This window comes from Panthera pardus, unplaced genomic scaffold (genome assembly GCF_024362965.1).
Source record: "Panthera pardus isolate Hobbes unplaced genomic scaffold, ASM2436296v1 HiC_scaffold_22, whole genome shotgun sequence".
NCBI lineage: Eukaryota > Metazoa > Chordata > Mammalia > Carnivora > Felidae > Panthera > Panthera pardus.
In genome coordinates this window covers 76,205,717-76,219,413 of record NW_026526788.1, presented here as the reverse complement: position 1 = coordinate 76,219,413, position 13,697 = coordinate 76,205,717, and the positions used below count along the sequence as shown (strand labels likewise).

The following is a 13,697-nucleotide window of genomic DNA, read 5'->3' as shown; positions in this document are numbered from 1 at the left end:
AATATCAATAAAGAAACAAGGGCCCTGAATGATACATTGGATCAGATGGACTTGACAGATTATTTAGAACTCTGTATCCCAAAGCAACAGAATATACTTTCTTCTCGAGTGCACATGGAACATTCTCCAAGATACATCACATACTGGGTCACAAAACAGCCCTTCATAAGTATACAAGAATTGAGATCATACCATGCATACTTTCAGACCACAATGCTATGAAGCTTGAAATCAACCACAGGAAAAAGTCTGGAAAACCTCCAAAAGCATGGAGGTTAAAGAACACCCTACTAAAAAATGAATGGGTCAACCAGGCAATTAGAGGAGAAATTAAGAAATATATGGAGACAAATGAAAATGAAAATACAACAATCCAAACGCTTTGGGAGGCAGCAAAGGCAGTCCTGAGAGGAAAATACATTGCAATCCAGGCCTATCTCAAGAAACAAGAAAAATCCCAAATACAAAATCTAACAGCACACCTAAAGGAAATAGAAGCAGAACAGCAGAGACACCCCAAACCCAGCAGAAGAAGAGAAATAATAAAGATCAGAGCAGAAATAAACAATATAGAATCTAAAAAAACTGTAGAACAGATCAATGAAACCAAGAGTTGGTTTTTTGAAAAAATAAATACAATTGATAAACCTCTAGCCAAACTTCTGACAAAGAAACGGGAGATGACCCAAAAAGATAAAATCATGAATGAAAATGGAATTATTACAACCAATCCCTCAGAAATACAAGCAATTATCTGGGAATACTATGAAAAACTATATGCCAACAAACTGGACAACCTGGAAGAAATGGACAAATTCATAAACACCCACACACTTCCAAAACTCACACAGGAAGAAATAGAAAGCTTAAACAGACCCATAACCAGCAAAGAAATTGAATCAGTTATCAAAAATCTCCCAACAAGTAAGAGTCCAGGACCAGATGGCTTTCCAGGGGAATTCTACCAGACATTTAAAGCAGAGATAATACCTATCCTTCTCAAGCTGTTCCAAAAAAATAGAAAGGGAAGGAAAACTTCCAGACTCATTCTATGAAGCCAGTATTACTGTAATTCCTAAACCAGACAGAGACCCAGCAAAAAAAAGAGAACTACAGGCCAATATCCCTGATGAATACGGATGCAAAAATTCTCAAGATACTAGCAAATCAAATTCAACAGCATGTAAAAAGAATTATTCACCATGATGAAGTGGGACTCATTCCTGCGCTGCAGGGCTGGTTCAACATTCACAAATCAATCAGTGTGATACATCACATTAATAAAAGAAAAGATAAGAACCATATGATCCTGTCAATCGATGCAGAAAAAGCATTTGACAAGATTCAGCATCCTTTCTTAATAAAAACCCTCCAGAAAGTCGGGGTAGAAGGAACATACTTAAACATCATAAAAGTCATTTAAGAAAAGCCCACAGCTAATAACATCCTCAATAGGGAAAAACTGAGAGCTTTCTCCCTGAGATCAGGAACACGACAGGGATGTCCACTCTCACTGCTGTTGTTTAACATAGTGTTGGAAGTTCTAACATCAGCAATCAGACAACAAAAGGAAATCAAAGGCATCAAAATTGGCAAAGATGAAGTTAAGCTGTCACTTTTTGCAGATGACATGATATTATACATGGAAAATCCGATAGACTCCACCAAAAGTCTGCTAGAACTGATACATGAATTCAGCAAAGTCGCAGGATACAAAATTAATGTACAGAAATCAGTTGCATTCTTATACACTAATAATGAAGCAACAGAAAGACAAATAAAGAAACTGATCCCATTCACAAGTGCACCAAAAAGCATAAAATACCTAGGAATAAACCTAACCAAAGATGTAAAAGATCTGTATGCTGAAAACTATAGAAAGCTCATGAAGGAAATTGAAGAAGATATAAAAAAATGGAAAAACATTCCGTGCTCATGGATTGGAAGAATAAATATTGCTAACATGTCAATACTACCCAAAGCTATCTACACATTCGATGCAATCCCAATCAAACTTGCACCAGCATTTTTCTCCAAGCTAGAACAAGCAATCCTAAAATTTGTATGGAACCACAAAAGGCCCCGAATAGCCAAAGTAATTTTGAAGAAGACCAAAGCAGGAGGCATCACAATCCCAGACTTTAGCCTCTTCTACAAAGCTGTAATCATCAAGACAGCATGGTATTAGCACAAAAAACAGACACATAGACCAATGGAATAGAATAGAAACCCCAGAACTAGACCCACAAAAGTATGGCCAACTAATCTTTGACAAAGCAGGAAAGAATATCCAATGGAAAAAAGATAGTGTCTTTAATAAATCGTGCTGGGAGAAATGGACAGCAACATGCAGAAGGATGAAACGAGACCACTTTCTTACACCATTCACAAAACAAACTCAAAATGGATAAAGGACCTGACTGTGAGACAGGAAACCATCAAAACCCTAGAGGAGAAAGCAGGAAAAAACCTCTCTGACCTCAGCCACAGCAATTTCTTACTTGACACATCCCCAAAAGCAAGGGAATTAAAAGCAAAAATGAACTATTGGGACCTCATGAAGATAAAAAGCTTCTGCACAGCAAAGGAAACAATCAACAAAACTAAAAGGCAGACAGTGGAATGGGAAAAGATATTTGCAAATGAGTTATTGGACAAAGGGCTAGTATCCAAAATCTACAAAGAGCCCACCAAACTCCACACCCGAAAAACAAATAACCCAGTGAAGAAATGGGCAGAAAACATGAATAGACACTTCTCTAAAGAAGACATCTGGATGGCCAACAGGCACATGAAAAGATGCTCAACATCGCTCCTCATCAGGGAAATATGAATCAAAACCACACTGAAATACCACCTCACGCCGGTCAGAGTGGCTAAAATGAACAAATCAGGAGACTATAGATGCTGGCGAGGATGTGGAGAAACGGGAACCCTCTTGCACTGTTGGTGGGAATGCAAACTGGCGTAGCCACTCTGGAAAACAGTGTGGAGGTTCCTCAAAAAATTAAAAATAGACCTACTCTATGACCCAGCAGTAGCACTGCTAGAAATTTCCCCAAGGGATACAGGAGTGCTGATGCATAGGGGCACTTGTACCCCAATGTTTATAGCAGCACTCTCAACAACAGCCAAAGTATGGAAAGAGCCTAAATGTCCATCAACTGATGAATGGATAAAGAAATTGTGGTTTATATACACAATGGAATACTACGTAGCAATGAGAAAGAATGAAATATGGCGTTTTGTAGCAACACGGATGGAACTGGAGAGTGTTATGCTCAGTGAAATAAGTCATACAGAGAAAGACAGATACCATATGTTTTCACTCTCATGTGGATCCTGAGAAACTTAACAGAAGACCATGGGGGCGGGGAAGGGAAAATAATGTTAGAGAGGGAGGGAGCCAAAGCACAAGAGACTCTTAAAAACTGAGAATGAACTGAGGGTTGATGGGGGGTGGGAGGGAGGGGAGGGTGGGTGATGGTTATTGAGGAGGGCACCTGTTGGGATGAGCACTGGGTGTTGTATGGAAACCAATTTGACAATAAATTTCATATTAAAAAAAATTAATAAACATTAAAATAAATAAATAAATAAATAATAAATAAATAAATAAAATGAGATAAAATTAGTTTGCCATGGCTTTATAAAAAAAAAACAAACTAATAGCTTGCTGATAAACTAGCTATTGAGTCTTTATTAAAGATTTCAGTGTTCAGAAAAAAATGAAAATGACCTGATTTTCCAGAAGCAGGTATATGAATCCCAGCTCAGTCAACATTTTTATCTTGTTGCCAAAATGTGTGCTACATGCATTTTTTTAGCTGGAGATGTAGCCCATGTACTATAAATAAAGGTCAGTTCTGAAGCTTGAAACGCCCAGGTTAAATTCCATCTACTGTTTCACACATTACAATACTGAGTTTTTTCTGTAAAATGGGAATAAAAATAGTGCCTACCACATAAAGTTGTAGTGGGGATACAATGAAATGGTCATGCAAAATATCAGCACTTAACACAATCCTCAGAACACGTTGTGATTACATGGAGAGTCTGACTGGCTGGTGTCACCCACAGAAGGAAACACTACACAAAGGCAAGGGTGAAAGGGAATGTCAAGAGAAGAAATGCAGACAAGAAAGGGAGAGAGCAGGTATTAGCAGTGGCAGAAAGGTCTACCGGAAGAAAAGACGAACAAGAGCCTGAAATGGGCCAAACTCAGACCTGTGTCACTGCACCCGACACCCTAGTGATTTCTAAAGACATTACGACTCCACGGAAAGGTATTTAAGGGGCTGCTGGAGGGCACAGCATAAGGTGGCAACCAACAGTCATTTGGGCTGCACCACAAACAACACTTGAAGGCAATGTAAGCTTTTCTGGAACTTCCATCACAATCAGAAGTTGTGATACTTAAAGGGTTAACCCTTCCCCATTCGGAAAACACAATTAGTCAGAATAACGTGTTCACTAAGTGATCATACGAATTTTAACATATGCGTGAGACCTATAATTATATAAAGTACAAAGGACAGAAAATAGCCTTTCTTATGTTTGTTAAAAGATCAAAAATGGTAGAAATGTGATAAATTTATATTATACATGCATAACTTCACAATCCATCTTTGCTGGGGCAAAGAAAAGCAGTCATGCCATCAACAAAAGAAGCTATCTGGGCGCCTGGGTGGCTCAGTCGGTTGAGTGACCGACTTTGACTCAGGTCACTATCTTACGGTTCGTGAGTTCGAGCCCTGCATCGGGGTCTGTGCTGACAGCTCAGAGCCTGAAGCCTGCTTCAGATTCTGTGTCTTCCTCTCTCTCTGCCCCTCCCCCACTCATGCTCTGTCTGTCTCTGTCTCAGAAATAAATAAACATTTCCAAAAATATTTTTAAAAAAAGTTACAGAGCAGATAATGCGCGCACATTAAAACAGGAAGCAACCTTCTTCCCTCAGACATCTCTCAATGCACAGAACTCATAAAACACATCACCTCTCAAAATGAAAGAAGAAATGCCATACAGTTTGGTCCTTTCCTCATGGTGTTGAAACAAAAAACAAATCAGATTTGTTAATAATTAAAACACCTTGATTCAAATTTTTCAGGAACAGTCTTACTGATGGATCTCTATAGACATGAAAAACAAATCATAGAAATATGAACAAGGAAACGCAGTGATATCTAGTGAGAAAATATCCTAGACTGTAGAAATAAGATGCAGCCATAAAAGGTAGAAAGAAAATTTCCCACTGCCTAACACCCTTTCACAAAGCAAACAATTAGTGCTCAGCCTTGATTAACATAACCATTACTCTAAACCTGAATAATCACTGTTCCAAGTTTCCAGGCAAAAAATCACCTCTGCAGAGGATTCAATATAGAAAATTCTACCAGCACTTTTTTCCAGTATTCTTGTATTTGTGATGTCAATGTCACAACGACATACTCACTTGACTTCACATGAGTGGACGCTTAACTCTTTGTGCAGCAGCCCACTGGTGAGATGGTACACCAGGACAGAACCATTACTTGTACCTATCGAAATGATGTAAAAGAAGGGTATTAATCTAATGGGAGTTCCAGATCTTTCCAACAAGTCTTTTCTCAAGATTTTCATCATTTTATAAATTTACCTTTTCTAAAAGGAACCCAAGCTATGAGTGAAGAAAGAGTTAATTTCTCTGTCTTCTCTCTTCTCAAAAAATCTTACGTGGTCTGAATCTTACCTAAATCCAGGGATAGGTTTTTACAGAAAGACTTCAAAACTCTAACTCAATACACACAGGATTTGAAGAAGCATTTTGCTGAGCTTTTTTATACATGAGAACTCATACTTTCTGAGATTTGGAGTGTTTACTATATAGCTGGTCCTCAAAAAGGCAACCTAGCAGAACTCATCAAGCAGGACTTTTGCATTCTTCTTTACAAAGATTTTTTTGTTTTGTCTTTTACATTACATAAATCATAGAGATGGTCAAGTATGGCGGTTCACTGTGGATTACAAGCCTGAGGTCAAGCTCTGGCTCTGTCTTACAGTCTTACAAATCACCTACCTATACTAATCTGTGTTCTTAATCCCATAGAAAATCTATGTGTTGGAGAGTAAATTAGAAGACATATTTTAAACACTTAGTATAGTACCTAGCACAAACTAAGTACTATTTCTGTTATCAGTGTGATTTTGGTTTATAGTTATTATTATGCCTAATGCTTTTCATGGTCTCAGGTAGTGTGTGTGTCTAAAATTTAATTTGAAGGGACATGGCCATACTTAAAAAAGTAAAGTTTCAGTCCTTAAAATGTTTTTATAAATGAAGCCAGAAAAGTGAACAGTATAACTTGTTGGCCAATCACTTTCTCGCCGCGCATGACTTAAAAAAATGAATGGATTCATGCAAAGTAATCGAATGTAGAAATAATAGAATAATAATAATAGAAGAAGTAAAAATGCTAGGTAAGCTCCAATTTTAGCTCACCTGCTGAATAAAGCTTCATTAAATATTTTATAAAACTATTTTAGGAAAACACACTATCATACTTGGGTGCACTTATCATCTATTCCACAATAATTAGTCACTTCTAGCGCTGAGACAATATCTAAAAAATTACTAAAATCTTTCAATTAACAGATCTTCATAATAATCAAATGATTTCTATATTCTGCAAGTTTTGATGATGCTGAACCTATGATCTAATCTTCTAGGGGTGCTACAGGAGGAAGAATTCCACAGTGGAAGTCTGCCTCTTTTCCCCTAGTGACTCTACAAAAGCTTAGGCACTTGTTTATGTTTTTTCCTTTTACTTTGTGATTGTATTAAACTCAATAAATGACTTGACTGTCACGACATACCAGTACAATAGAGCTTCTTCTACAATAGAAACCTCAGATCCTGGGGCACCTGGGTGTCTCAGTCGGTTAAGCATCCAAATCTTGATTTCAGCCCAGGTCATGATCTCACGGGTTCGTGAGTTCGAGCCCCACATCAGGCTCTGTGGTGACAGTGTAGCGTCTGCTTGAGATTCTGTCTCCCTCTCTCTCTGCCCTCGCCCTCTCCCCCCCACCCCCTTGCTCACTCGCTCTCCCAAAATAAATAAAAATAAACTTAAAAGAAGTTGTAAAAAAAATTTTTAAAAAAGAGAGAAATCTCAGATCCCGACTCAGCTCTTATTATTTAGCTGTGCCAAGAATTTTCTCCAAGAAATTGACCAAATCCTATTTCACAAATTAGGTATACTGACACTGTACATGCACGTCCATATAATGTACACTGACAAATTCCAATTAAAATTTCTATAAGAGGCTTAATAGTTTCTGAAGCAAAAACTAAATATTTGATTTACATAAATGTGGACACATGTACACACAGACTCCCAAACCTTAAAACGCAAACCACTTTTGGAAGACAGTGACAGGAAAAATGGGAAAATCCGAACACTGACAAATAGAATTACTCCAGTGAGCCTTCAGTACTCACAAGTCAACTGTTAGCTGAGACGCTGAGACATCCTAGCAACAAAATAACTGTGGGTCAGGTTTTCGTTTTAGGATAAAAAAAAAAAAAATCACAAATCGTGTTAGAGGCCCAGAGTGAAAGCCAGAAGCCAACCAACAGCCTCTTAAGAAAAAATGTTGACAATTTCAAATGAATATACTTCTTGAAATTATAGAGAAATGGACTTTAACCTTATATACTTAATAGCAAATTAAAATTTGCTTTCCTCTATAAAGGAAGTTAGGTTACTCACATTACTATAAGTTAATGTGACAGCAAGTTGAAACCCAGACCCATTTTCTATCTATAATACAAAACTTTGCAATTTCAACCCAAAAGGCAAATCTTATTTTAGAGAGACCACAGTCACTTTAAACAACATTTCATACATAATTCATACCAGATGAAGAGCACTGCTATCATTAAAATGCTAGCTATGATTATGTTATTCATTAACAAAAACCCAAAACAAAATGACATGCACAGAATAAGCCTTGGGTAGTCCAAATGAAGACAAGGAATCTGGATTCAGCATCACACAGGGATTATCCTCTTAACATTTCAGAAAGATACCCATTGTGTCAGGGGCTCTATCACCCAGGGTCAGGTGGAGGAATGAACACTGCGATCAAAATGAATGAATAGGGGCGCCTGATGGCTTGGTAGGTTCTTGGTTTGGGCTCAGGTCATGATCTCACAATTCATGAGTTCTAGCCCTACTTTGGGCTCCACACTAACAGCGCAGGGCCTTCTCGGGATTCTCTCTCTCTCTGCCCCTACCCTGTGCTCACACTCTCTCTCTCAAAATAAATAAACTTAAAAAATTTTGAAATTAAATTAAATGACTAAAAAGGATGGCTTAAAAGGACAGAAAAAAGAAAAAAAATGTTAAGTTTATTTTTATTTTGAGAAGAGATAGAGAGCAAGCAGGGGAGGGGCACAGAGGGAGGGAGACAGAATCCCAAGCAGACCCCACGCTGTCAGCAGAGCCTGATGCGGGGCTCAGACTCACACAGTGAGAGATCATGACCTGAGTCGAAGTCAAGAGTTGGACTCTTAACTGACCGAGCCACCCAGGCGCCCCAAGAAGCAAAGTATTTTAAGATGTGTACATACGTGATTCACTGGGCCTCTTCCTCCTTATCCTCAAAGAAAGGATTTTCCAGTAACCAGCAAACTTAAATGTCTTACAAACGAAAGGAGGCATGAAGGACTAAAAAAAGAACAGGTCCAATACGCACCAACAGCAAGCAGTGGCTGATACACCTTGATGTTTTTTGTGGTCAGCGGCGGGCACATGCGGATGGCGAACTGAGGTGAGGGCAGCCCTGAAAGCAGTCCCGTCAGCAGGAACCTGAGGTGCACTTCCTGCAGAACGGGGCCTTTAGGATGCTCCTCCCCGGCGATGGCGCTTTGTCCTGATCGGTAATCAAAAATACAAACATATTCATTATAACGTATGCTGAAAGGTAAAGAAACTTTTCATTGGAAATGCTCTTCAGACCTACAGGGTATCACGCAGCACCCGAGGGGCTACAGCTGAACAGTGGCTGTGTACTTGGCTATGGGACTTAAACCGCACCGTCTACCATCTCAGAGGACAGACCACTCTGGAGCACTGCTGTCCGGACTTCAGGGACCTGTCATCTAAGAAGCATGATTTCAGCCTGAGTTCCGGGTACGAGGACACCAAACAAAGCCAATGAGGGGACCTGGGTTCGAGAGCAGCTTCTACGGACTGGGATATTGCAGTACATTCCCACCTTACCGCCTGCCTTTTTAAAATTTTTTTTTAATGTTTATTTATTTTTTGAGAGAGACAGAGACAGAGCAGGAGCAGGGGAGGGGCACAGAGAGGGGGAGACAGAATCCGAAACAGGCTCCAGGCTCCGAGCTGTCAGCACAGAGCCCGACGCGGGGCTCGAACCCACAAACCATGAGATCATGACCTGAGCCGAAGTCGGACGCCCAACCGACTGAGCCACCCAGGCGCCCCCCGCCTGCCTTTTTAAAGGGTTGCTTTTCAAACTGATGCACTTGCTCAAGTATACATAAAATAGTAATCGCCAACTGCAGGTTCAAAGAACCCATCTAGATTTCTAATGGGAAATCTCAGTGTGTCAATGTAATTATAAAATTTAAGCCTTATAATTAAATACTTCATATATAAACATAAAATAACATATATAAATAAGTTATATATGTTACATACAAACATGAGAATATATGTTAATATATGGTATAAATAATGTGTAAACTGTCATGGTTGACAGTTAGATGGGCATTATTTTCAGATATAGCATTTATACTTAGGTTATTAAGTCTCAAACTAAAAAGATTCGGTAAAACCATTTTAACAAAACGTGAATATGAAGAGTACAACAAAATCAAGACCACTCACTAAAAAGAGTATAATATACAAATTTTCTTCCTATAAACCACTACTGAATATCGGGACATAGTCGTCAAGAACACATAGTAAAGGATACATGAGTGTGGGTGTGTGTAGACACATACATATACATATGTATGCACACACCACACATGCACTGTGAAAGGGGAAAATGTAAATAATTACTGTAAGTGGATGATGGGACTCTGAATGTTGACTATAACTTTCTGAAGCTATAAAGTCGTTTTAATAAAGCGACACTTTAAAATTCGTAAGACGTACAGGAAAAATGGCCATCAATTTAATCCAAATAAAATGATCCCTTAAGATCAGTGATACAATTGGTATCAGCCTTTGGTAACAAAAAACAGAGTCTAAAGGAATGTGAAGTTCAACATATAGGTACCATGTTTACCAACCCTCTGTAGCTTGGAGTTGACTTCTGAGAATGGCCATATTTTTCTTCAAACTTCTCCCATAGAGGCAATTCACAAGGTAGGGCAGATTAGGTCTTAAAAAGCAGCAGGCTTTACCCAATGAATATAAATCAGGCCTCTGTATTTAAATGAATTGCTTTCAATTATCACTAAGGACATAGTGAATTTCAAATTAAAAGTTTAATTAAAAGTTTTAATTAAAATGTTTTCAAGTAACAAAGCTTTATTTATTTAATGCTTTTAAATCAACTACATTGTCAGGAATTGTATACAATCCGTATCCTTTTGTCTCTTAAAAAAATGTAATTTATATCACTTAGATACCTAAACAGCATGAAATTTCAGCCTCCTGTGGGCTTCATATTCCTGATTAGTTCTATGCATGAGTGTTTATAATTCTTCTCACTTTAATATTTTATATTAAGTGAAGACAAGGTCAATTAACTCAGCAAACTGTGTTACTGACAAAATGAATTCTGCAAAACAAGTATGTGTCTAAACTTCCTCATATGGATTATGTTTGGAAGATGAGGAGAAAGAATTTTAAATATACACGTTAGTGCCATTGAGCAAAAGGATTTTGCAAGTGGGAAGAATCGTGAGAAAAGCAAGACCTGGAGAAGTCAGGTCTTGCCTAAGATCACAGTAGAGCAGCCAGGACTGGAGGTCACGGCCAAGGAGCAGATTCCAGACTGGGTGACTGGGCTCACATGGGGGCTTTTCCACTTACTGGCTGTGTGGTTTGGGACAAGTTTTTTAAATTTCTCTGGGTCTCAGTTCCCACTTACATAAAATAGAAATAATAATAGTATTACCCACCTTGCAGGGTTATTAAGGTAACATGCAGGGCATTTAGCACAGCACCAATAAATGTCATCTCTGATTTAAAAAGAAAATTTTTTTTTAAACTTTTATTCATTTTTGAGAGACAGAGCAGAAGTGGGGGAGGGGCAGAGAGAGAGCGAGACACAAAATCCGAAGCAGGCTCCAGGCTCCCAGCTGTCAGCACAGAGCCCAACGTGGGGCTCGAACCCACAGACCGTGAGATCATGACCTGAGCTGGGTGTCAGATGCTTAACCAACTGAGCCACTCAGGTGCCCCAAATGTCATCTCTGATTAAAAAGATTAATAAAGGAGGAGGGCCTGGGTAGCTCAGTTGGTTAAGCATCTGACACCCAGCTCAGGTCATGATCTGATGGTCCGTGGGTTCTGCTGCTCGTGCTCTGTCCCTCTCTCTCTCTCAAAAATAAATAAATGTTGAAAAAAAATTTTTTTTGAAGATTAATATGGTAATGTTCTTTCTAGCATAATCATCTTCAGCATTAAAAAAAAAAACCTACTAAACAATATCAACTTTATGAATAACGGTACAGAAAATCCTTTATGAGCCAGAGCCATAATTTTCAAAGAATTAGACATCAAAACTCTTTGGCATATTTACAATTTCTAGTTGTACAATATTTGAAATCATAAATCGTCATTCTGCCTTTAGTATATACTGACCCTATAATACTTAAATAACTCTGAAACAATATGTTATCTGTAATTAAATATTTGTTGAAAGAATCCCCAACATGAAAATTTTAAAATGTACATCAAAATGTTTGAAATAACCTTTTTCTAAAACTGCTCACTTTGTCCCTTCAACAATGTATACTGCACATCTTGAATGTACAAGGCTCTTTGCTGAATGCTCGAGATACAAAGTGGAATCAAACACTGACCCAAACTTACAGAGTTTATAATTTACTGGAGGAAACAAAATCACTACAATCAACTGACCACTGTTAGGGACCACAAATGAAGACCATTTAGGTCAGGCTAGGGAGACTAAAGAAAGCAACACTCGAGCTGAATCTTGAATCAGGAGTAGCAGAAAGGGAGAGAAAGAAAGCATGTGTTCAGAGTGAAGGGACGAGCCAGCATGAAGGCCCTGGGGAGGTAGGGCAGGACTCAGCACAGACTACATCTGGTATTCGGAGGCCTAATGTCATCCCCTTCATTTAAATCAGAATCTCTCATGAATGAACATTTTCTAATTCTAATAACTGTAATGCTCATCTAGGCTTTTATGCTTAAATATTTCATACTCTCGGATTTATTGAGGGAAGAATGATTCCACATTTTAGTTTTCTCAAGTATTAACTTTGACTTTATAATAATTGCAAACCAGAGACTATTAATTTTGCCCTTCAAGAAGAATACCTAACCTAAACGTTAGAGGAAAGAAAATAGCTTACCAATCATGTTGTCTAAGGAGAGGTCTGGGAGTTTATTCTGTAGCACTCCTACAGGAATTCCACAGAAAGACACTGGTGAATATAAAGGTGACACACCAGAACTACTGCAAAGACATAACAATTACATGATTTCACATATTTAAAACCGACGTCACATTTCAGTAACTCAAATTACCAATTTCGGATCATGGCATTCTACCCACTTTTACGGTACCTATTCATCTTACCCACAGGCAAATTTCCCTGGCAGATTTACACAATTCCCTGATAATCTAAAGTCTGAATTCTCACTTTAAAAATATTTTCTGAAGGAAAAAAAGTCCCTGCTATTTTCATATGATTCTGGTAATCTTTTAAAAAGAGGAAACAAACCAGAAAATGATCCCGTTGATTCATTTACCTGTTCCGTGAGCTTCGGTTACAAACAGCAGACTTCAGCTCCCATATCATGACCCTGCCGTCACTCACAACGAGGGCAGCTGCATTCTCATTGACAGGACAACACACCATACTGAAGGGACGCACGGTTTTTGTCACCCTGATGGCATCGCATTGGCTTCGTAGATCATAGGTAAGTTCCTGGACAGGATCTGGATCTTAACACAGTATTGTTTTCTTTTAAATGGCAGAAAACAACCGCAGCAGTATCACTACTATTTAGTTCAAATCAAACCTCAACTAAAAAGAACATCATTCCTTCACTAGTGCAGAGTCTGTCACACATGCCTTCTCCCTTTACAATTACTATTAATTTCAGAATACAAATATAATTCATTTAATGACGGTCTACGCCAAATTTAATTTCCAAAATAAAAACTATAATCAGTATGGCTTGTTTTTTAATATTTTTAAAAACGAAAATAACTTTGAAAAAGGATCAACAGTGATATGATTAAGTAATGTACAGTACACTATAGAGCATCATAATTTACAGTGGTCTATATAATGAGCCTGAAAATAATGGCTCTCTACAAAAGATGTGAAAGTCACCTTTGCCTTTATGTAGTACATCACTTTACAAAACACCGCTTTCATTCTCCAGGAGAAGACTGAAAATGACAACTGAGTACCCTGGTGACTTATTAACCTATGTCATTTTACAATGGAAATTCCTAAAGCAGAGGTGAAGTCA

At 38.3% G+C, this 13,697-nt stretch overlaps 1 protein-coding gene across 2 annotated transcripts in view; it reads right to left on the bottom strand.

The window, feature by feature from the left end:
• WDR11 (WD repeat domain 11) overlaps nucleotides 1-13,697 on the bottom strand; it is a 67,724-nt gene that overhangs the window by 40,283 nt on the left and 13,744 nt on the right. For both annotated transcript variants that reach the window (XR_002082689.2, XM_019459625.2), the window contains exons 8-11: nucleotides 12,966-13,161; nucleotides 12,566-12,669; nucleotides 8,737-8,913; nucleotides 5,453-5,537 (exon numbers count right to left, since the gene is read on the bottom strand). Coding sequence is in view for 1 of the 2 variants with exons in the window: in XM_019459625.2 (XP_019315170.2) it covers nucleotides 5,453-5,537; nucleotides 8,737-8,913; nucleotides 12,566-12,669; nucleotides 12,966-13,161 (562 nt within the window). In the remaining variant the exon portion in view is untranslated. The remainder of the gene's footprint in view (nucleotides 1-5,452; nucleotides 5,538-8,736; nucleotides 8,914-12,565; nucleotides 12,670-12,965; nucleotides 13,162-13,697) is intronic.